Source organism: Telopea speciosissima, chromosome 10 (assembly GCF_018873765.1).
Source record: "Telopea speciosissima isolate NSW1024214 ecotype Mountain lineage chromosome 10, Tspe_v1, whole genome shotgun sequence".
In the NCBI taxonomy this organism is placed as follows: Eukaryota; Viridiplantae; Streptophyta; class Magnoliopsida; order Proteales; family Proteaceae; genus Telopea; species Telopea speciosissima.
In genome coordinates, this window is record NC_057925.1 from 4,241,423 (window position 1) to 4,262,491 (window position 21,069).

The following is a 21,069-nucleotide window of genomic DNA, read 5'->3' on the forward strand; positions in this document are numbered from 1 at the left end:
TGATCACAATTTGTTTACACTTGTAAGAGTTATTAATCTAGTCATACCATTCTATTTTAATGATTATTATTATTTGCAGTTTCTTTAGCAGTCTCTCTCTTCCGTCTTTTCTTCCACTTTTTCTTTTGTGGTTGCTGTTTCTGCTGGGTCTCATGTTTCTGAATATGTACCTGAAACCCATATCATCTGTAACTATAAATTCTTTGGAGCTTACAGTGTCGTCAACTTTGCTGGGTTCTTCTGGCGGACGATCCCTGCTGTTGTTGCAAGAATAACCAGTGATTCCTGAACCCAAACTTCCCATCTCCTCTTCTCTGTTACAGTTAATTGAGCATACAATTTCAGATTTGGGTTTTTCCTCCTCTGCGTTTTTGAGTCCTGGGTTGGTTTCCGTTGAATTCAACTGGTCTGAAATAGGTGAAAGTTTCAAGGATTCCAGTTTTTTTGTCAGGAATTTCAGCTTCTTTTCGGCTCTGTTATTTGATTCTATATCTGCTTTTAGTGTCTTTCCAGCTCTGTTAACTGTAGATAGACCAACAATCATGTAAGGAAGTGGGACCCAAAACAGGGGAGGGGGGGGGTGAAGAAATGAAGAAGCACCTTTCACTCTGCCTGGTGCAAAGAATAAGTAATCAAGAGAGAGAGAGAAATGCGTTCATTAGTGGAGTGTCTTGATGGGAGTGTGAAAGAAGTGGAAAAGTGGTAGATGGGAGCTTGAAGTAAGAATATCATTCAAGTTAAGTTTCCAAATCCATCCATGATTTTTATTTTTATTTTTATTTTTTTTGCTTCTATAGAAATTTGTTGTTCTTTTTCTTGTTGTTAATAGGTCCAATTTTGTTACTACCATTTGTTTTTTTGTTATAGGTTAATTGGATCTTGCATTTTAAGCAACATTGTCATTACATCTATTCGTTTTGGAAATTTAATCATTCCTGATCTAATCAATCCAATTTTAATATATGCAGGACACTATAATAGAAAACTGAGCAAAGCAGGATGGATGTTTGGAGTTTTGATTAACCGACTTTTTGTTTTGGTTGAACTTGACAATATTATGACAAACAATTGATTGTATAGAACCAAAAGCCCGAGGGCTTCTAAAAGGCTTATCTTTTGTTATTTCTCATGGATACTCGGATTTACTGATTTTCAAGGTCGAATTCTGTTTACTCCTTTTTTCCCGTTTTCGGACGCTCGTTTAGCCAAATAATTTTTATTTTTCTTTTCTTAGTTCACATGTAATGTCTAACACATTTTTCTCTAGCCTCCAAAATAGTTTCATCGCTCATCAATCATTCTACGTTTAAATTATTCTTTAACCATCATGACCATAAACATCACTACAACATCCAACGAAAGCGAAATTCAATTCCTCATGCATATATGACATTATTTAAGATACAATTTTAAATTCTCCAATCAAAATTGGTAAAACGTGATAAATGATAATAGTGCTTACCAATTTTAAGTTTTGTTTGATCTAGATAGATTATAATTCTCAAAAGAGAATGGGTTCTCTGAACATGAGGTGTGGGTAATAACTACATACATGGATTTTTTAATTCATTTTTTTTAGATAAAAAATTATTAAAAAAAATCAAATGGAAGTTGGTATTTCTTACACTTTATGTTCAGAGAGACTTTTTCCTTCTCAAAATTTTCAATTTAGACTTGTTTAACTTGTGAGACTGGCCATACATGATTTTTAAGAAATTAGGACATTTCTTTAGAATTTATAAAGTTATGTCATGGCTCATGTTGTAAATTTTGTTACCTTAGATGGATCACATAAGGCTTATGTATTTGTGTGCCCTATATCAATACATTGTTTTTACAACCATATAATATGGGTGGCTTAATTCAAAATTGTAATTTCACATATACCATAGCTAATTAAATATGTCTTAGAAAGATCAAAGATGCAATGAATGCTTTTGGTGGAGTTACTAGCAATGGAATTCACATTTCTTTCTCTTTCCTTCCTCCAAAGGCAATTATATTGATATTGCTTTTGTATATTATAGTAGGCCCATTATAAAGTGCTACACCCTTTCTTTACTTTTACGAAGTGGGAATTTTCAATCTGCCAACCATATGCCTCAAACAAAGGTATATTATCTGAGATATGCTTTTGTTGATTTTTGGTACCCCATCCCCATTCAGGGGAAACTCTTATAGAAGACTCTGAAGCCCGCATGGGATCCACACGTATAGATGATTAAGATTGCATCCACAGGAAGTAAAGAATCATACAAAATAAACAAAAGAGAGCTGGATATTAACATAAAACCAACCACCTATAGCCTGAACCTGATGAGAGCGTCACTCAGATCTACAACAATAAAATAGCTGCCAGGTACTTACTTGGAGCTCTTAGAGAAGAGGAAGTGAAGTGAAACAAATGCCTTCTCTAAGAGGTCAATATATAAAGCCCCTAGCTTCCTTTATCAATTAAGCACAAAGCCTCCTGGTTCCAGGAGGAATATTGTAAGTAGAAAAAAAAAAAAATTATAATAGCATCAACAGTAACACTCTGTTTTAGGGGGGGGGGGGGGGGAGATAGCATTACAATTTATGTGTTTATCTGGATCTGAGATCCAGAGTCTCTAAACTGACCAAGATTTTTGGTACTACTCCAATGAAATGTCCTTCATGTTAGCCAAAAAGCTTTTCAAAAAAAAAAAAAAAATCTTTCTTTGGTGCATTCACAATTCCACATATCTTTCTTCTCTTTCATTTCTCCAAAAGCAGCTATGGTTTTCCTACTTTTTGGCACACCGGCCCCATAGAGAGAGAGAGAGAGAGAGAGAGAGAGAAATGGGTCTAAAAGAGGATTCTCAAGTTCGTGTGATTAGATGCATTCACATTTCACAGGAAGAAAAAAACATGCATTACCACATAAACTAAAAAGACCACATGGAAATAAAGAGTAAAGTAGCAGAGCCATATTGACTAAGTTGAATTTATATCCCAATTCCCAAATCCCAAATCCTTGTGTTTGCTTTCTAATTAAACCTCTTCGATCTCTTCTGAGTCCCATTCTCTTGCAAGAGTTGAGCATCTAGCTTATTCCCCGATCAGAGAGAGAGAGAGAGATGGCTGAAGCAAAAATAGTTGCAGGAATTGTTGTCAGTGGTGTGGGTGAGATCCTGAAGAAGCTGATCTTCATGGCAACCGAGGAGATTGACCTTGTGTGGAATGTCAAGGAAGAGCTGGATAAGTTAATACGCACTGTGAATGCCATCAATGCATTACTACTGGATGCTGAAAAACAACAAGAAGAAAAGGAGACAGTGAGACTATTCCTGAGAAGGCTTAAAGATGTAGCTTATGCTGCTGAAGATGTTTTAGATGAATTCGGTTACGAAACCACAAGACTGAAGGTGACAAACAGCAAGGTGAGCAACTTCTTCTTGCACTCAATTTCAGTTCCTTTTAAGTCAAAGATGGCTAAAAAGATGAAGAAGATAAACAAGGATTTTGATGAAATTAAAAGTTACATGGATTCATTCAATTTTGCAAGCTCATCTATACCCACAAATCTTCAAAATAGAAAGACCACCACTGTAGAGACATTCTCTTTTGTAGATGAGTCTGAGGTGGTAGGAAGGGATGTTGACAAGTCAGAGATAGTAAACATGTTAACTAGCTCTGACAATCAAGATATTATTCTTTCAATCCTTCCCATAGTTGGAATGGGAGGACTTGGAAAGACCACACTTGCTAAACTTGTCTACAATGATGGTCTTGTAGTCAAGTATTTTGATAAAAGAATTTGGGTCCATGTCTCTAAAGATTTTGATTCCAAGAAAATATTGACAAACATCATAGAATCTGTTACCAATGGACCATGTCAGTTTTCATTTACTGATGTGATACAGCGGAATCTTAAAGATGAGTTGAGTGGGAAGCGGTTTTTACTTGTACTGGATGATTTATGGAATGAAGATAGTGAGCAATGGGATATGCTTAAAACTTCATTAAAAATTGGTGCGAGAGGTAGCAAAATTATTGCTACTACTCGCATTGTTGAAGTTGCATCAATGATAGGCACACTTGCTACATACCACCTTAAAAACTTGTCAGAAGATAATTGTTGGTCCATTCTCAAGAATAAAGCTTTTGGAAATGGAGGGGCTGAAGAGACTCCAACTATGGTGGCAATAGGAAAGGAAATTGTGAAAAAGTGTGGAGGTGTACCATTAGCCGCAAAAACACTAGGAGGCTTGATGCATATCAAGAAAGATGAACAAGAGTGGTTATTAATACAGAATAGTGAGATTTGGGCTTTACCTATGGATAAAGATGGAATCCTTCCTGCACTAAAATTGAGCTATGATCACTTGCCATTACCTTTGAAACAATGTTTCTTATATTGTTCGATATTTCCAAAGGGTACTTATATCTTAAAAAATGAACTAATCCGACAATGGATGGCATTGGGGTTCCTTCAACAATCCATAGGAGCAGGTAGGCCAATTGAAGATATTGGAAATGATTATGTCAACTATTTGTTGTGCAATTCATTCTTCCTAGACGTTGTGGAAGCTACTACTGGTGAGATAAAGAAGTTCAAGATGCATGATCTTGTTTCTGACTTGGCACATTCTTTTACAAGGTTTGACAATGTAATCGTTGGGGTTGAAGAATTAAAAAACAACTCTGACGTTCTTCATTTGAGATTCTTGTATATGGATGGTGATATAAAAAAGATTCAAGAAGCTGGCTTGTGTAACGTGAGAAAGTTGCGGTCATTGCATTTGGAATGCATGGGAACTACTGGAACTTCCATTTGCCGCAATGTTCTTGATATTCTGTTCAAAAAATTCAAGCAGTTACGTGTTCTATATTTAGGTGATTGTGGAATTAAAGGGCTACCATCTTCCATTAAGAAGCTGAAACACTTAAGGTACCTTAACCTCAGTTACAATCCAATTGAAGCATTACCTGCATCTGTCACCAACCTTTACAATTTGCAGACATTGGACCTTTATTATTGTCCTCTAAAAGAACTTCCTCAAGATATGAGAAAACTGGTAAACTTGAGGGAACTTGAATTTTATAGAGAAGATGGATGTTTGAGTCAAATGCCAATTGAGATGGGAAGATTAATCTGCCTTAATGAATTATCGACATTTGTTGTGGGCCACAAAAGGGGGCAGCGTATCAAAGAGTTGCAACGCTTGGAACTTCGAGGAATTTTAAATATCTACAATCTTGAGAATGTGAGAAGCAGAGGGGAAGCAGAGGAGGCAAATTTAATGGGAAAAGTAAAGCTTGATACATTGCATATAACTTGGGGAAGTCATATTAATTGGGGCAGTGATAGCAGTAGTTCTTCTATGTTAATGGGAAATGTTGAAGAAGATGATGATGTACTGGAAGGTCTTCGACCTCATTCGAATCTGAAGGAACTGTCAATCAACAACTTTAGAGGTGAAAATTTACCTGGATGGATGATGATGAGTACTACTGGGTGTGAGTCATCTCTCCGTAATTTGGTTCATCTCTTTCTAAGAAACTGCGAGAGATTGAAGCGTGTCCCTCCTCTTGGAGGGCTACCATCTCTTAAGGCTCTTCATCTAAAGGGAGTGAAAAGTATAAAGAGTCTTGGCAGTGAGTTCTATGATGGTGGGGATGATGGCCGTAGCAACAATAATAATAGTCAATATTCAGCATTATTCCCTTCATTGGAAGAGCTTTCCCTCGGACAGTTGCCCAACTTAGAAGAATGGAGGGAACCAACAGCAGCACAAGTTGGTTCCTTCCCTCGCCTTGAGCAGTTATTTGTAACAGATTGCCCCAAGTTGGTGACCATACCCAGTCGGTTTCCTTCTCTTAAACTACTCCAAATCAAAAGAAGTAATGGCATCTTGCTAAGGTTAGTCATGGAGGTTCCCTCTCTCACCAAACTAAATATAATTGAAGTGCCAGAGCTTAAGTTTTTGCCCAACGGATTACTGCACAACAATATCCAAAAATTAAATATTGATAAATGCCCCAACCTTGAAGCAATTATTGTCCAAGTCCTCCCATTCCCATCATCATCATCATCTCTTGAAATACTGCAAGTAAGGGATTGCCCTTCTCTGACTTCATTGCCAGAGGGTCTACACACCCTCCGCACCATTGAATGGTTGAGTATTGGTGGGTTTTCATCAGAGCTGGAGTCTTTTCCCGACTTGGAACCTCTCCAACACTTGCCCTTTCTTCGATACTTAGAAATTTATGGCTGGTCTAAGCTTACGTCTCTTCCTGAGCAAATTCAGAGTCTCACCCAAATAGAAAAGTTGGAAATAAATGTGTTTCATAGTCTGACAGCTCTGCCGGAGTGGCTCGGGAACCTTTCTTCTGCGCTTCGATCGTTGGTTCTTAATGAGTGCAATAATCTGATGTATCTTCCAAAAGAGGAGGAAGGACTGCGATGCTTCACCACACTTGAAAGGTTGATTATAAAAAGTTGCCCACTTCTCAAAGAAAGATGCACCAGGGGAAGAGGTGAGGAGTGGCCTAAGATTAAACACATTCAATACATCGAAATCGATGGCAGACATGTGTAGTAGTAGTAATTAATGGTGCTCGATCATCAGAGAGAGCAGGTTAGTCATCTACTACTCTTCTTAATTCTATGTCTCTAATATTTATCTCATCTGAATCATCATCATCATATATCATTCACATTATTCGCTAATTATACTCTTTTCTTCTATTATTTATTTATGTTTAACTCTTCTCTTCAGAGTATCAAATAATGGTCTGCACCTCCACCTACTTGATGACATCCATCATTTTTTTTTCTCCTATGTTCTTCCTTCTTCTCTCAATCCTTTTCCAATATAGGAAATGAAGCCCTTTCATGTTATCCTTGCATTTTACTTGTTTTCAGATATAAGTTTTAAGGGGATGAAAGGGGTGACAGTATGGGCTTATGAGTATGTATGTCATTTTGCATGCTAATAATAAATAGTTGTGTTGGCAGGCAGACGATATAATTGACAAAAGCTACTAAGGTGATCTCCATCATAGAACTGAAGAAAATGGGCAACACTGAGAAGCTTTTTTTGGGCATGTGATGGCTTTTGTGGAGGACATTTTGATGTTTATAGTGATGATATCAACTGGAAAATTGAATCTTTGATTTTTTAGATTAGGCTTCTTATGAGATCTTTTTCACTTTTTAGCATTCATTTCATTTCTAGATATATGAGCTTGATGAGTCCTCTATTTGTGAAGTTTGCTTCAAATGGTGTAATGGTTTTGTGTTGTTGAATACCTTCCTGGTTTGGATAAGGGAAAAGGTCAATATTTGTACAATTTTTGGTTTTAAATACATAGTAATGTCTCAACCAACCACCCCCCCCCCCAAAAAAAAAAAACACAAAACTATGTTATTGTATGGTCTTTGCTTGTATTGAACTCTTAGCTCAAGCATTAACAAGAACTGTTTCAAGTGTCTTTGCTTCACATTTTTCAAATATTATAAAAGAGTGGAGCTTCTGATTTTCAGCAAGAAATCAAAGCTTACATAAGTATATTATCTGTCTGCTTGAGAGGAATTATGATAGTTATTTTAGTATCTGCCCTAGTAAGTCTTGGTAGACAGAATGTAGGACAAGTTTTTAATGCGACATACATTTTCATTGCTTGCTTAATAATCAAAGAATTGTAGATGCTATTTTTGTATTTCCTGTCATCACCAACTACTAACTTTGAGATAATTCTTGGATACACACTACATCTTTGGATGATGCACTTATAAAGCTTCCTTAAATCTCTAATTGCTTAATCTATTGAAGAGGGGGAAATTTGGAGAAGTGTGACTATAGAATTGTAAACTTGGAGAGAGATTAACTGTTTCCACTATTATATACCATATGTATAGCATAATATTTTTACCTCACTGACCGTTAGTATTAATTGTGATTGAAAATAAATGGTAAAAACAGAGTATGACATTAACCACATGAATATACTTTTTGTGCATCTTATTCTCAGCCCTCAAAGTCCTTGCAATTTAAAACAAGCTCAAATTTGGTTGTAAGATTGTTTATGGTCTCCTGATAAGTAAGAGGCATTTTCCCTATGATGTGAATCTTATATTTCTTGAGGCGATCATAGAATAGTGATCATGTTGGCATGAAATCTGGGCAGGTGAACAAAAGCCCAATCCAGAGCTGAGCAGAACATAATGAGACGGGAAGTAAATTTCGAGAATGTTGTCACTTTGAATTCAAGTCAGCCTCGTCGATGAAGATATCTACATTGTCGAAGCTTAAGTTGCAGAGGAATCAGCCAACGCCGGGCAATCAGGGTTGGATTGGGATCAGGGTCAGCCAATTCCAATTCCAATTCCAATTCAAATCTGGGACTAAACCCCTATTCCTCTGGTCAACTGGTCATTGGTGTTTGTCCCAAATTAATGACATCGTTTTCAATCTATTTTAATGGCATGCTTCCAAAATAGTTTGAAAATCTGTTTTTACCCTTTAAATTAATTATTTTTATGAATAAAACAAAGGGCCGAAAAAAGAAAGGTTCACATGCCAAATGGAATAGAAAGGTGTCATTGGCACACATTCACATTATATAGATTAAAGAATGACTATTAAAGAAGACTTTCAACTTCATGTGGGGTCCACACGCATGAATTAAGGGATCCAAATCCTCTACTGTCGAGCTGCCCGACAGGACCATGCTGCCCAGACACGATGCTGCACGCAATGACTGCCTTACCCCCACTCGGGCAAGACATTTGGGCAGGGATAAGGCAGTCATTGCGCACAGCACCGTGTCTGGGCAGTACGGTCCTGCCCGGCAGCTCGGCAATTACTCAAGCCCAGCTCCCCCACTTCCCGAATTCAGATCGTCTTCGGCCTGCTGCCCGTAGCAGCCATAGCAACTCCCTAATGAGGCACAGTGCAATGCCCGCCTTACCCCTGCTCAGGCAAGGCGCTTAGGCAGGGGTAAGGCGATCATTGCACCACGCCTCATTAGGGCGCTGCTATGGCTACTACGGGCAGGCAGGCCGTAGACGATCCTTATCCCCACTTCCCTCGATCTCTCCTCGATCTCTCCGCTTGTTGACTCAGTCAAGCACTAGGCAGCAACTCACAAAACCTTTTGTAATTTGGTTTCTAATTAAACCTCTCTTCTTCTGAGTCCCATTCTCTTGCAAGAGTTGAGCATCCAGCTTATTCCCCAACCAGAGAGAGAGAGAGAGATGGCTGAAGCAAAAATAGCTGTAGGAATTGTTGTCAGTGGTGTGGGTGAGATCCTGAAGCAGGTGATCTCCATGGCAACCTAGGAGATTGGGCTTGTGTGGAATGTCAAGGAAGAGCTGAACAAGTTAAAACGCACTATGGATGCCATCGATGCATTACTACAGGATGCTGAAAAACAACAAGAAGAAAAGAAGACTGTGAGACTATTCCTGAGAAGGCTTAGAGATGTAGCTTATGCTGCTGAAGACGTTTTGGATGAATTCGGTTACCAAACCTCAAGACTGAAGGCCAAAAACAGCAAGGTTAGCAACTTCTTCTTCAACTGGATTTCAGTTGGTTTTAAGTTAAAGATGGCTCACAAGATCCAGAATATAAACAAGGAGTTTGATGAAATTAAAAGTTACATGGATTCATTCAATTTTGCAAGCGCATCTATTTCTATACCCACAAATAGAAAGACCACCATGCCCATAGAGACATTCTCTTTTGTAGATGAGTCTGAGGTTGTAAGAAGGGATGTTGACAAGTCAGAGATAGTGAGCATGTTAACTAGCTCTGACAATCAAGATATTATTCTTTCGGTCCTTCCCATAGTTGGAATGGGAGGGCTTGGAAAGACCACACTTGCTAAACTTGTCTATAATGATGGTGATGCAGTCAAGTATTTTGATAAAAGAATTTGGGTTCATGTCTCTAGAGATTTTGATGCCAAGAAAATTTTGAAAGAGATCAATGAATCTGTTACCGATAGAACATGTCAGTTTTCATCTACTGATGTCATGCACAGGAATCTTAAAGATGAGTTGAGTGAGAAGCGGTTTTTACTTGTATTGGATGATGTATGGAATGATGACAGTGAGCAATGGGATATGTTTAAGACTTCATTAAAAATTGGTGCGACCGGTAGCAAAATCATTGCTACTACTCGGATTGTTGAAGTTGCATCAATGATAGGCACGCTTGCTACATACCACCTTAAAAACTTGTTAGAAGATAATTGTTGGTCAATTCTCAAGAGTAAAGCTTTTGGAAATGGAGGGGCTGAAGAAACTCCAAATATGGTGGCAATAGGGAAAGAAATTGTGAACAAGTGTGGAGGTGTGCCATTAGCGGCAAAAACACTAGGAGGCTTGATGCATATCAAGAAAGATGAACAAGAGTGGTTATCAATAAAGAATAGTGAGATTTGGGCTTTACAACCTATGGATAAAGATGGAATCCTTCCTGCACTAAAACTGAGCTATGATCACTTGCCATCACCTCTGAAACAATGTTTCTTATATTGTTCGATATTTCCTAAGGGTGATTATATCTTCAAATATGACCTAATCCGACAATGGATGGCATTAGGGTTCCTCCAACCATCCGTAGGAGGTAGGCCATTAATGGAAGATATTGGAAATGATTACGTCAACTATTTGTTGTGCAATTCATTCTTCCAAAACGCTGAAAAAAATCAGATTGGTGAGATAGTGAAGTTCAAGATGCATGATCTTGTTTTTGATCTGGCACATTCTCTTTCAAGGTTTGACAATGTACTTGTTGGGGTTCAAGAGTTAAAATACAACTCTGATATTCTTCATTTGAGATTATTGTATATGGATGGTGACATAAAAAAGATTCAAGAAGGCTTATGGAAGGCGAGAAAGTTGCGATCGTTGTATTTGCATTGCATGGGAACCAGAACTTCAATTTGCAGCAATGTCCTGGATATTCTATTCAAAAAATTCAAGCATTTACGTGTTCTAGGTTTACCTAATTGTGGAATTAAAGAGTTACCATTCTCCATTAAGAAGTTGAAACACTTAAGGTACCTTAACCTCAGTGGCAATCCAATTGAAGCATTACCTGCCTTTGTCACCAGCCTTTACCAGTTGCAGACATTGGACCTTGATTATTGTCCTCTAAAAGAGCTTCCTCAAGATATGAGAAAACTGGTAAACTTGAGGCAACTTTTTGTTTATAGAGAAGGTGGATGTTTGAGTCAAATGCCAATTGAGATGGGAAGATTAATCTGCCTTAATAATTTAGAGACATTTGTTGTGGGCCAAAAAAGGGGCCAGCGTATCAAAGAGTTGCAACACCTAGACCTTCAAGAAATTTTAATTATCTACAATCTTGAGAATGTGAGAAGTAGAGGGGAAGCAGAGAGGGCAAATTTAATGGGAAAAGAAAAGCTTGTTGGTTTGTGTTTATCATGGGGTGGTGATAGTAGTAGTTCTATGTTAATGGGAAATGATCAGAATAATAAAACCGTTGTTGAAGAAGATGATCATGTACTGGAAGGTCTTCGACCTCATTCGAATCTGAAAGAACTGTCAATCGAAAACTTTGGAGGTGAAAATTTACCTCAATGGATGATGAGTACTGGGTGTGAGTTATTTCTCCCCAATTTGGTGAGACTCTTTCTAAAAAACTGCAAGAGATTGGAGTGTGTCCCCCCACTTGGACGGCTACCATCTCTTACGGTTCTTCATCTAAAATGAGTGAAAAGGATGAAGAGTCTTGGAAGTGAATTTTGTTATAGTGGGGATGGCCGTAGCAATACTACAACAACATTGTTCCCTTCATTGGAAGAGCTTTCCCTCGGACGGTTGCCCAACTTAGAAGAATGGAGGGAACCAGCACAAGAAGGCTCATTATTAATATCATTAATCCCTTCCTTCCCTCGTCTTGAGTGGATATTTTTACAAGATTGCCCCATGTTGGTAACCATTCCCAGTCGGTTTCCTTCTCTTAAACTACTCCAAATCATCAGAAGTAATGGCATCTTACTAAGTTTAGTCGTGGACGTTCCCTCTCTTAGCAGACTAGAAATAGTTGAAGTGCCAGAGCTTAAGTTTTTGCCAAACGGATTACTGCACAACAATATCGAAGAATTACATATTAAGAGATGCCCCAACCGTGAAGCAATTGTTATGCTGCCAAGCGAGGAGGAGGGTGTGCAAGTTCTCCCATCATCTCTTGAACTACTGGCGATAATTGATTGCCCTTCTTTGACGTCATTGCCAGATCTACGAGGTCTGCAGCACTCTATTCCGAAATTCTATTTTCGATGCAATGAAAAAATCACTCGATTACCAGAGGGTCTACACACCCTCTGCAAACTTGAATGGTTGAGTATTGGTGGGTTTTCATCGGAGCTGGAGTCTTTTCCCAACTTGGAGCCTCTCCAATACTTGCCCTCCCTTCGACACTAACATATTTATGGCTGGTCTAAGCTTACGTCTCTTCCTGAGCAACTTCTAAATCTCACCCAATTACAAACGTTGGCAATAAATGTGTTTCATAGTCTGGCAGCTCTGCCAGAGTGGCTCGGTAACCTTTCTTCGCTTATAACATTGGTTCTTCACGATTGCAATAATCTGATGTATCTTCCAAAAGAGGAGGAAGGACTGCAATGCCGCTTCACCGTACTAGAGTGGTTGATTATTAGAAATTGCCCAGTTCTCAAAGAAAGATGCACCAAGGGAAGAGGCGAGGAATGGCCTAAAATTAAACACATTCAAAACATCAAAATCGATGGCCAATATGTGTAGTAGTAATAGTAATTAATGGTGCTCGATCATCATCATCAGTCTTTCTTCAAAATTAAATAAGTCAAAGAGAGCAGGTTAGTCATCTACTACTCTTCTTAATTCTATGTCTCTAATATTTATCTCATCTGAATCATCATCATCATATATCATTCACATTATTCGCTAATTCATACTCTTTTTCTTCTTTTTTTTATTTTTAACTCGATCTTCTCTTTAGTGACAGGTAAAATGTTCGAAGATGCTTGGTGGATCAGGCAGGCTTCTTCAATGTACTTTTGTTGATTAATAGTTTCCCAGCTTGCCCAAGTATGGTTCCATTCTGATATTATTCTATTTTACATGTTCTCAAACAGAAATTTTAAGGGGATGAAAGGGGTGACAGTTGGGGTTTATGAGTATGACATTTTGGATGCTAATAGATAGTTATGTTTGGCAGGCAAGGGACATAATTATCAAACTGAGGTGATCTCCATCATAGAATTGCAGAAAATGGGCAGTACTGAGATTTTTTTTTTTTTTTTTTGGGTGGTATGTGAAAGCTTTTGTGAAGGACATTTTGATGTTTAGAGTGATGATATCGACTCCAATATTAGATCTTTGATTTTCAAGATCAGGCTTATGAGTTTTTTTTTGTCGCTTTTAAGCATTCATTTCATCAAGATATATGAGCATGATGAGTCCTCTGGTTGTGAAGTTTGTTTTCAATGGATGTAATGGTTTTGTATGGTTGAATACCTTCCTGGTTTGAATATAGGAGAAGATCAATCTCTGTACATTGTTTGTCTTGCAATGGTTGTTATATGGTCTTTGCGTGTCTTAAATTTTTTTTTTGTATTCAGAATGAGTAGGATCTTGAGCTCTTAGTTTACTTAAGTATCAACAAGAACTGTTTCAAATGCCTTTGCTTCAAGTATTTCAAATTTCCAAAAGAGGAGATTCTGATTCTCAACAAGAATTCTAAGGTTACTTATAGGATACTTTTGAAAGAAGAAGCTCAATCATCTTGCAATTTATTTACAATTAGTAAATTATTTTTCAGGAGCCGGTATGTCCTCCAACTACTTTAAGTAAACAAAAATCTCTAACAGACAGGTAGCAAGTATGCATTCAGACCCACATTTAGGGAATCATTTCATGAATTAGAACACATCAAACAGTTAATCTCATATGTTGGATGCTTTTGTTTTTCTTGTAACCATGAAAACCATGACACACCAATAAAGTGCCTCATGGAAGATAAACGGTGTGACAAGAACAGACCTGCTGCTGCATGTATTGTCTATAAAACACTTCTACGGTGGAAATCATTTGAAGCAGACAAGACAAGCATATTTGATCGGATAATTCATGCAATCCGGTCATCTATCAAGGTAGTACTTTCCCCTGTTACGAGCCTATCGAACATGTTATTGATATTCTGCATTAAGTGATCAAGTAGAAGTATCTATTTTTGACTGATGAACTAGGTTTGACATGTAGAAGTGGTTTTTTCTGTATAACTCCCTACAGAATCAAGAAAACATCAATGATCTTGCCTATTGGCTCTCAATAACATCGACACTTTTGTTTCTTGTACAAAATACGCTCAAGGCAATTAGCACACCAAGAAAAGCTTCAGAGCATGCTCTGACCTCACCCATCACCATGTTTTATAGAATGACACAAGTAAAAGCTTTGTAGTACTATCTTTACAAATTCATTTCTTCAGTACCAGAAAATAATGAATATCAAAATTAAGATGTTCTAAATTGTTCATCTTAGGGCCTCTATTCATCCCCCTCAGGCATGGGGATTTTAAGTGGATACAGTGGAATGGTAGGCAAATCAGATTTCCAATCAAGAGTTAAACCTAAATGCCCTGCCCTGCCCTGCCCTGCCCTGCCCTCCTATTTAAGCAACATCTAACTGCATGTATTGAGAAAACATATATAATAAAATATTGAATTGCAAACTAGGAGAGAGATTTAACTATTTCCACTATTATATGCCACATATATAGTAAAATATTTTTACCTCAGTGAGCATTAGTATTAATTGTGATTGAAAATAAATGGTAAAAACAGAGTATGACATTAACCACATGAATTTACTTTTCGCGTATCTTATTCTCAGCCCTCAAAAGTCCTTGCAATCTAAAACAAGCTCAAATTTGGTTGTAAGATTGTTTACCGTCTCCTGATATGTAAGAGGCATTTTCCATATGATGTGAATCTTATATCTCTTGAGATTACCACAGAATAGTGATCATGTTGCCATGAAATCTGGGCAGTTGAACAAAAGCCTAATCCAGAGCTGAGCAGAACATAATGAGACAGGGGAAGGAAATTTCTTCAAAACAGAAATGATCTTCAGGGCTAGACCAGTAACATTGTAAAAAACCAGCTTCATCAAGTATAAACAAAAATATCTTCATTGAATTTATGCAAATAAATATTTTATTAGAGATAAATTCAACATCAACAAATTACTTCATAAGAATGGAAAGATCTAAAACCATTGTTATACATCCTCCATTATGATCTAATTCGTTTTTCCAGGAACTTCATGAAGTCACTTTGACAATCAATAATAAACACTAATTAATACAGGAATTTGTTTTCAAAAACAAAAAACTGAAACACAAAGAGAAAATGGCCAGGTTTCGCCTTCATTGTACATTGGGCTTTCTCTTCTTCTGTACAGTAAGTAAGAGGCCAGAGTTGAATGAGACTCAGGAATTGTCGGTCCATGGAATCTGGGTACTCTTATAAATTACTCAGAAAGTCATGATCAGAAGAGTTTATTCTTCTCAATCCGTGTGGGGTTCACAAGCATTCATGAAGAAGAATGGCTCTTAGAGAAGACTATCAAATCAAATCCCTGTGGGATGGGGTTTTTCACACATTCATTAAAGGGTGGAGAGAAAATGTTGCATAACCATGAAGGCAAAAATTGTCACTCAATCACACTACCCTGCTGGCGGTCTTGTTTTTGTCAGCAAATACAATAATTCAGACAAAAGAGTTTATTGTTAGTGGGGCTGCCCCTGCCCCTGGGACTCACCTAACATCTGTAAATTCTTAAAAGGTAGTTAAGAAGTTTGTCATTCATTTAAAAAATAAAAAAAAATTAAAACAAAACAAAAAGTTTTAAAGAGGGACACTCTAAGACAAAATGTTCACTAAAGCCAGCTTCCTTTATTCATTAAGCACAAAGCCTGGTTCAAGGAGGAATACTTCTGCCTGTGTGGTTTGAGAACAACCCAAATGCGCCCCCCTTCTTCCCAACTACGATTCCAATGAAGAAATCAATCTCTAGAAGTCTCCTTGATGGTCATTGGTGTTTGTCCCAAATTAATGACATCGTTTTCATTTTTCAATCTATTTTAATGGTATGCTTCCAAAATAGTTTGAAAATCTATTTTTACCCTTCAAATTAATTATTTTTATGAATGAAACAAAGGGCAAAAAAAACGAAAGGTTTAAATGCCAAAAGGAATGGAAGAGGTGTCATTGGCACACATTCACATTATATAGATTAAAGAATGACTATTAAAGAAGTCTTTCAACTTCATGTGGGATCCACACGCATGAATTAAGGCCTTGCCAGTTAAACTTTCCTCAAGCCCTACTCACAAAACCTTTGGTAATTTGGTTTCTAATTAAACCTCTCTTCTTCGGAGTCCTATTCTCTTGCAAATTAAGAGTTGAGCATCCAGCTTATTCCCCAACCAGAGAGAGAGAGAGAGAGATGGCTGAAGCAAAAATAGTTGCAGGAATTGTTGTCAGTGGTGTGGGTGAGATCCTGAAGAAGCTTATCTCCATGGCAACCGAGGAGATTGGGCTTGTGTGGAATGTCAAGGAAGAGCTGGACAAGTTAATACGCACTGTGACTGCCATCGATGCATTACTAAGGGATGCTGAAAAACAACAAGAAGAAAAGGAGACAGTGAGACTATTCCTGAGAAGGCTTAAAGATGTAGCTTATGCTGCTGAAGACGTTTTGGATGAATTCGGTTATCAAACAACAAAACTGCAGGTGAGCAATAAGGTTATCAACTTCTTCTTCAACTCGATTTCAGTTGGTTTTAAGTTAAAGATGGCTCACAAGATCCAGAATATAAACAAGGAGTTTGATGAAATTAAAAGTTACATGGATTCATTCAATTTTGCAAGCGCATCTTCTATACCCACAAATCTTCAAGATAGAAAGACCACTCCCATAGGGACATTCTCTTTTGTAAATGAGTCCGAGGTTGTAGGAAGGGATGATGAAAAGTCAGAGATAGTAGCCATGTTAACTAGCTCTGACTGTGAAGATATTCTTTCAGTCCTTCCCATAGTTGGAATGGGAGGGCTTGGAAAGACCACACTTGCGAAACTTGTCTACAATGATGGTCTTGTAGTCAAGTATTTTGATAAAAGAATTTGGGTTCATGTCTCTAGAGATTTTGATGCCAAGAAAATTTTGACAGAGATCACTGAATCTGTTACCAATAGAACATGTCAGTTTTCATCTACTGATGTCATGCACAGGAATCTTAAAGATGAGTTGAGTGAGAAGCGGTTTTTACTTGTATTGGATGATATATGGAATGATGATAGTGAGCAATGGGATATGCTTATGTCTTCATTCAAAATTGGTGCGAGAGGTAGCAAAATCATTTGTACCACTCGTATCATTGAAGTTGCATCAATGATAGGCACACTTGCTCCACACCACCTTAAAAGGTTATCAATAGCTAAATGTTGGTCCATTCTCAAGAATAAAGCTTTTGGGAATGGAGGAGCTGAAGAGACTCCAAATATGGTGGCAATAGGGAAAGAAATTGTCAAAAAGTGTGGAGGTGTACCATTAGCCGCAAAAACACTAGGAGGCTTGATGCATATCAAGAAAGATGAACAAGAGTGGTTGTCAATAAAGGATAATGAGATTTGGGCTTTACCTATGGATAAAGATGGAATCCTTCCTGCACTAAAATTGAGCTATGATCACTTGTCATCACCTTTGAAACAATGTTTCTTATATTGTTCAATATTTCCAAAGGGTGATTATATCGTCAAAAATGAACTAATCCAACAATGGATGGCATTAGGGTTCCTCCAACCATCCATAGGAGATGGGTCAATGGAAGATATTGGAAATAATTACATCAACTATTTGTTGTGCAATTCATTTTTCCAAAACGCCGAGAACGATGATTTTGGTGAGATAATGAAGTTCAAGATGCATGATCTTGTTTTTGATCTGGCACATTCTCTGTCAAGGTTTGACAATGTAACTGTTGGGATTGAAGAATTAAAAAACAACTCTGATGTTCTTCATTTGAGGTTATTGTATATGGATGGTGATATAAAAAAGATTCAAGAAGGCTTATGTACGGCAAGAAAGTTGCGGTCGTTGCATTTGGAATGCAAGAGAACCGGAACTTCCATTTGTAGCAATGTCCTTGATATTTTGTTCAAAAAATTCAAACATTTGCGTGTTCTACGTTTACGTAATTGTGGGATTGAAGAGTTACCATCCTCCATTAAGAAGTTGAAACACTTAAGGTACCTCACCCTCAGTGGCAATCCAATTGAAGCATTACCTGCATCTATCACCAGCCTTTACAATTTGCTGACACTATATCTTATAGGCTGTCGTCTAAAAGAGCTTCCTCAAGATATGAGAAAACTGGTAAACTTGAGGCAACTTATCTTTTATAAAGAAGATGGGTGTTTGAGTCAAATGCCAATTGAGATGGGAAGATTAATCTGCCTTAATGAATTAGGGACATTTGTTGTGGGCCACAAAAGGGGGCAGCGTATCAAAGAGTTGCAACACCTAGACCTTCAAAGAATTTTAAATATCTACAATCTTGAGAATGTAAGAAGCAGAGGGGAAGCAGAGGAGGCAAATTTAATGGGAAAAGTAAAGCTTGATGCGTTGATTATATGTTGGGGAAGTCGTGTTAATTGTGGAGGTGATAGTAGTAGTTCTATGTTAATGGGAACTGACAATAAAAAAATGGTTGTTGATGAAGATGATGTATTGGAAGGTCTTCGACCTCATTCGAATCTGAAGGAACTGTCAATCGAAAACTTTGGAGGTGAAAATTTACCTCGATGGATGATGAGTACTGAGTCATTTCTCCCTAATTTGGTGAAACTCTTTCTAGAAAACTGTGAGAGATTGGAGCGTGTCCCCCCACTTGGACAGCTACCGTCTCTTAAGCTTCTTCATCTAAAGGGAGTGAAAAGGATGAAGAGTCTTGGCAGTGAGTTCTATCATGGTGGGGATGGCCGTAGCAATAATAATAATCAATTATTAGCTTTTTCCCTTACTACTACTACAACAGCATTTTTCCCTTCATTGGAAGTGCTTTCCCTCGAACAGTTGCCCAGCTTAGAAGAATGGAGGGAACCAGCACAACAACAAGGCTCATTATTATTATCATTCCCCTTCCCTCGTCTTGAGAAGATATTTTTACAAGATTGCCCCAAGTTGGTGACTATGCCCAGTCGGTTTCCTTCTCTTAAACTACTCCACATCAAAAGAAGTAATGGCATCTTGCCAAGGTTAGTCGTGGAGGTTCCCTCTCTTAGCAAACTAGATATAATTGAAGTGCCAGAGCTTAAGTTTTTGCCAAACGGATTACTGCACAACAATATTGAAGAATTACATATTCAGAAATGCCCCAACCTTGAAGCAATTATTACGCGAAGTGAGGATGGGGGTGTGCAAGTAGTCCTTCCATCATCTCTTGAAATACTTAAGGTAAGTGATTGCCCTTCTCTGACGTCATTGCCAGATCTACGAGGTCTGCAGCACTCTCTTCGGAAATTTTATTTTTTCTACAATGAAAATATCACTCGATTACCAGAGGGTCTTCACACCCTCCGCACCATTGAAGTGTTGAGTATTGGTGGGTTTTCATCGGAGCTGGAGTCTTTTCCCGACTTGGAGCCTCTCCAACTCTTGCCCTCCCTTCGAGTCTTGCATATTCTTGGCTGGTCTAAGCTTACGTCTCTTCCTGAGCAACTTCAGAGTCTCACCCAATTAGAAACGTTGGGAATACATGTGTTTCATAGTCTGACGGCTCTGCCGGAGTGGCTCGGGAACCTTTCTTCGCTTCGAGCATTGGTTCTTGAAAAGTGCAATAATCTGTTGTATCTTCCAAAAGAGGAGGATGGACTGCAATGCCGCTTCACCGCACTAGAGTGGTTGATTATTGAAAGTTGCCCACTTCTCAAAGAAAGATGCACCAGGGGAAGAGGGGAGGAGTGGCCTAAGATTAAACACATTAAAAACATCGAAATCGATGGCGAACATCTGTGGTAGTAATTGATGGTACTCGATCATCATCAGTCTTTCTTCAAAATTAATAAGTCAGCTAGAGCAGGTTAGTCATGTACTCTTCTTTTCTATATGTCTCTAATGTTTATCTCATCTGAATCATCATATATTATTCACTATCGTTAATTCATACCCCTTTTTCTCACCTCTTCTCTTTTGTTGCCAGGTAAAAAAAAAATGTTCAAATATAGGAAATGAAGCCCTCTTCATGGTATCATTATATTTTACTTGTTTTCAGATATAAGTTTTAAGGGAATGAAAGGGATGACAGTATGTGCTTATGAGTATGTCATTTTGCATGCTAATAGATAGTTGTGTTGGCAGGCAAAGGATATAATTGACAAAAGCAACTGAGGTGATCTCCATCATAGAACTGAAGAAAATGGGCAATACTGATAAGGTTTTTTTTTTTTTTTTGGGCATGTGAAGGCTTTAATTTGTAGAGGACATTTTGATGTTTATAGTGATGATATCAGCTGAAAGATTAGATCTTTGATTTTTTAGATTAGGCTTCTTATGAGATTTTTTTTTGCTGTTTAACATTCATTTCATTTTTTAGATATATAAGCTTGATGAATCCTCTGATTGTGAAATTTGCTTCAAATGTTGTAATGGTTTTGTGTTGTTGAATACCTTCCTGGTTTTGATAAGGGAAAAGGTCAATATTTGAACAGTGTTTGGTTTTCAATAGACAGTAATGCCTCCCCCCCCCCCCCCAAACACAAAACTATGTTATTGTATGGTCTTTGCTTGTCTTGAACTCTTAGCTTAAGCATTAACAAGAACTGTTTCAAATATCTTTGCTTCACGTTTTTCAAATTTTTAAAAGAGTGGAGCTTCTGATTTTCAGCAAGAAATCTAAGCTTACGCACTTAAGTATTATCTATTTGCTTGAGAGGGATTATGACACTTATTTTAATATCTGCCCTAGTTATGTCTTCTCTTCCAATTACCATAACCACACACCTCTGAAAGCTGTATAGATAATC

The 21,069-nt window shown here is 37.7% G+C and overlaps 2 protein-coding genes across 2 annotated transcripts; both read left to right on the forward strand.

Moving 5' to 3' along the window:
- Positions 1-3,031: 3,031 nt before the first annotated feature.
- Positions 3,032-6,563, forward strand: LOC122642280 (putative disease resistance protein RGA1). Its single transcript, XM_043835721.1, has one exon. The coding sequence runs from the start codon at positions 3,099-3,101 to the stop codon at positions 6,561-6,563; it is 3,465 nt and encodes a 1,154-aa protein (XP_043691656.1). The 5' UTR covers positions 3,032-3,098.
- Positions 6,564-9,148: 2,585 nt separating this feature from the next.
- Positions 9,149-20,065, forward strand: LOC122642282 (putative disease resistance protein RGA3). The gene is made up of 2 exons (XM_043835722.1): positions 9,149-9,191; positions 16,465-20,065. Exon 2 carries the CDS (start codon positions 16,493-16,495, stop codon positions 20,063-20,065), a length of 3,573 nt encoding a protein of 1,190 aa, XP_043691657.1. The 5' UTR covers positions 9,149-9,191; positions 16,465-16,492.
- The last annotated feature ends 1,004 nt before the right edge of the window (positions 20,066-21,069 follow it).

Excerpts from the sequence above, each read along its gene's own strand:
- LOC122642280 (XM_043835721.1), top strand. The coding sequence starts at position 3,099 with ATGGCTGAAGCAAAAATAGTTGCAGGAATTGTTGTCAGTGGTGTGGGT.
- LOC122642282 (XM_043835722.1), top strand. The coding sequence starts at position 16,493 with ATGGCTGAAGCAAAAATAGTTGCAGGAATTGTTGTCAGTGGTGTGGGT.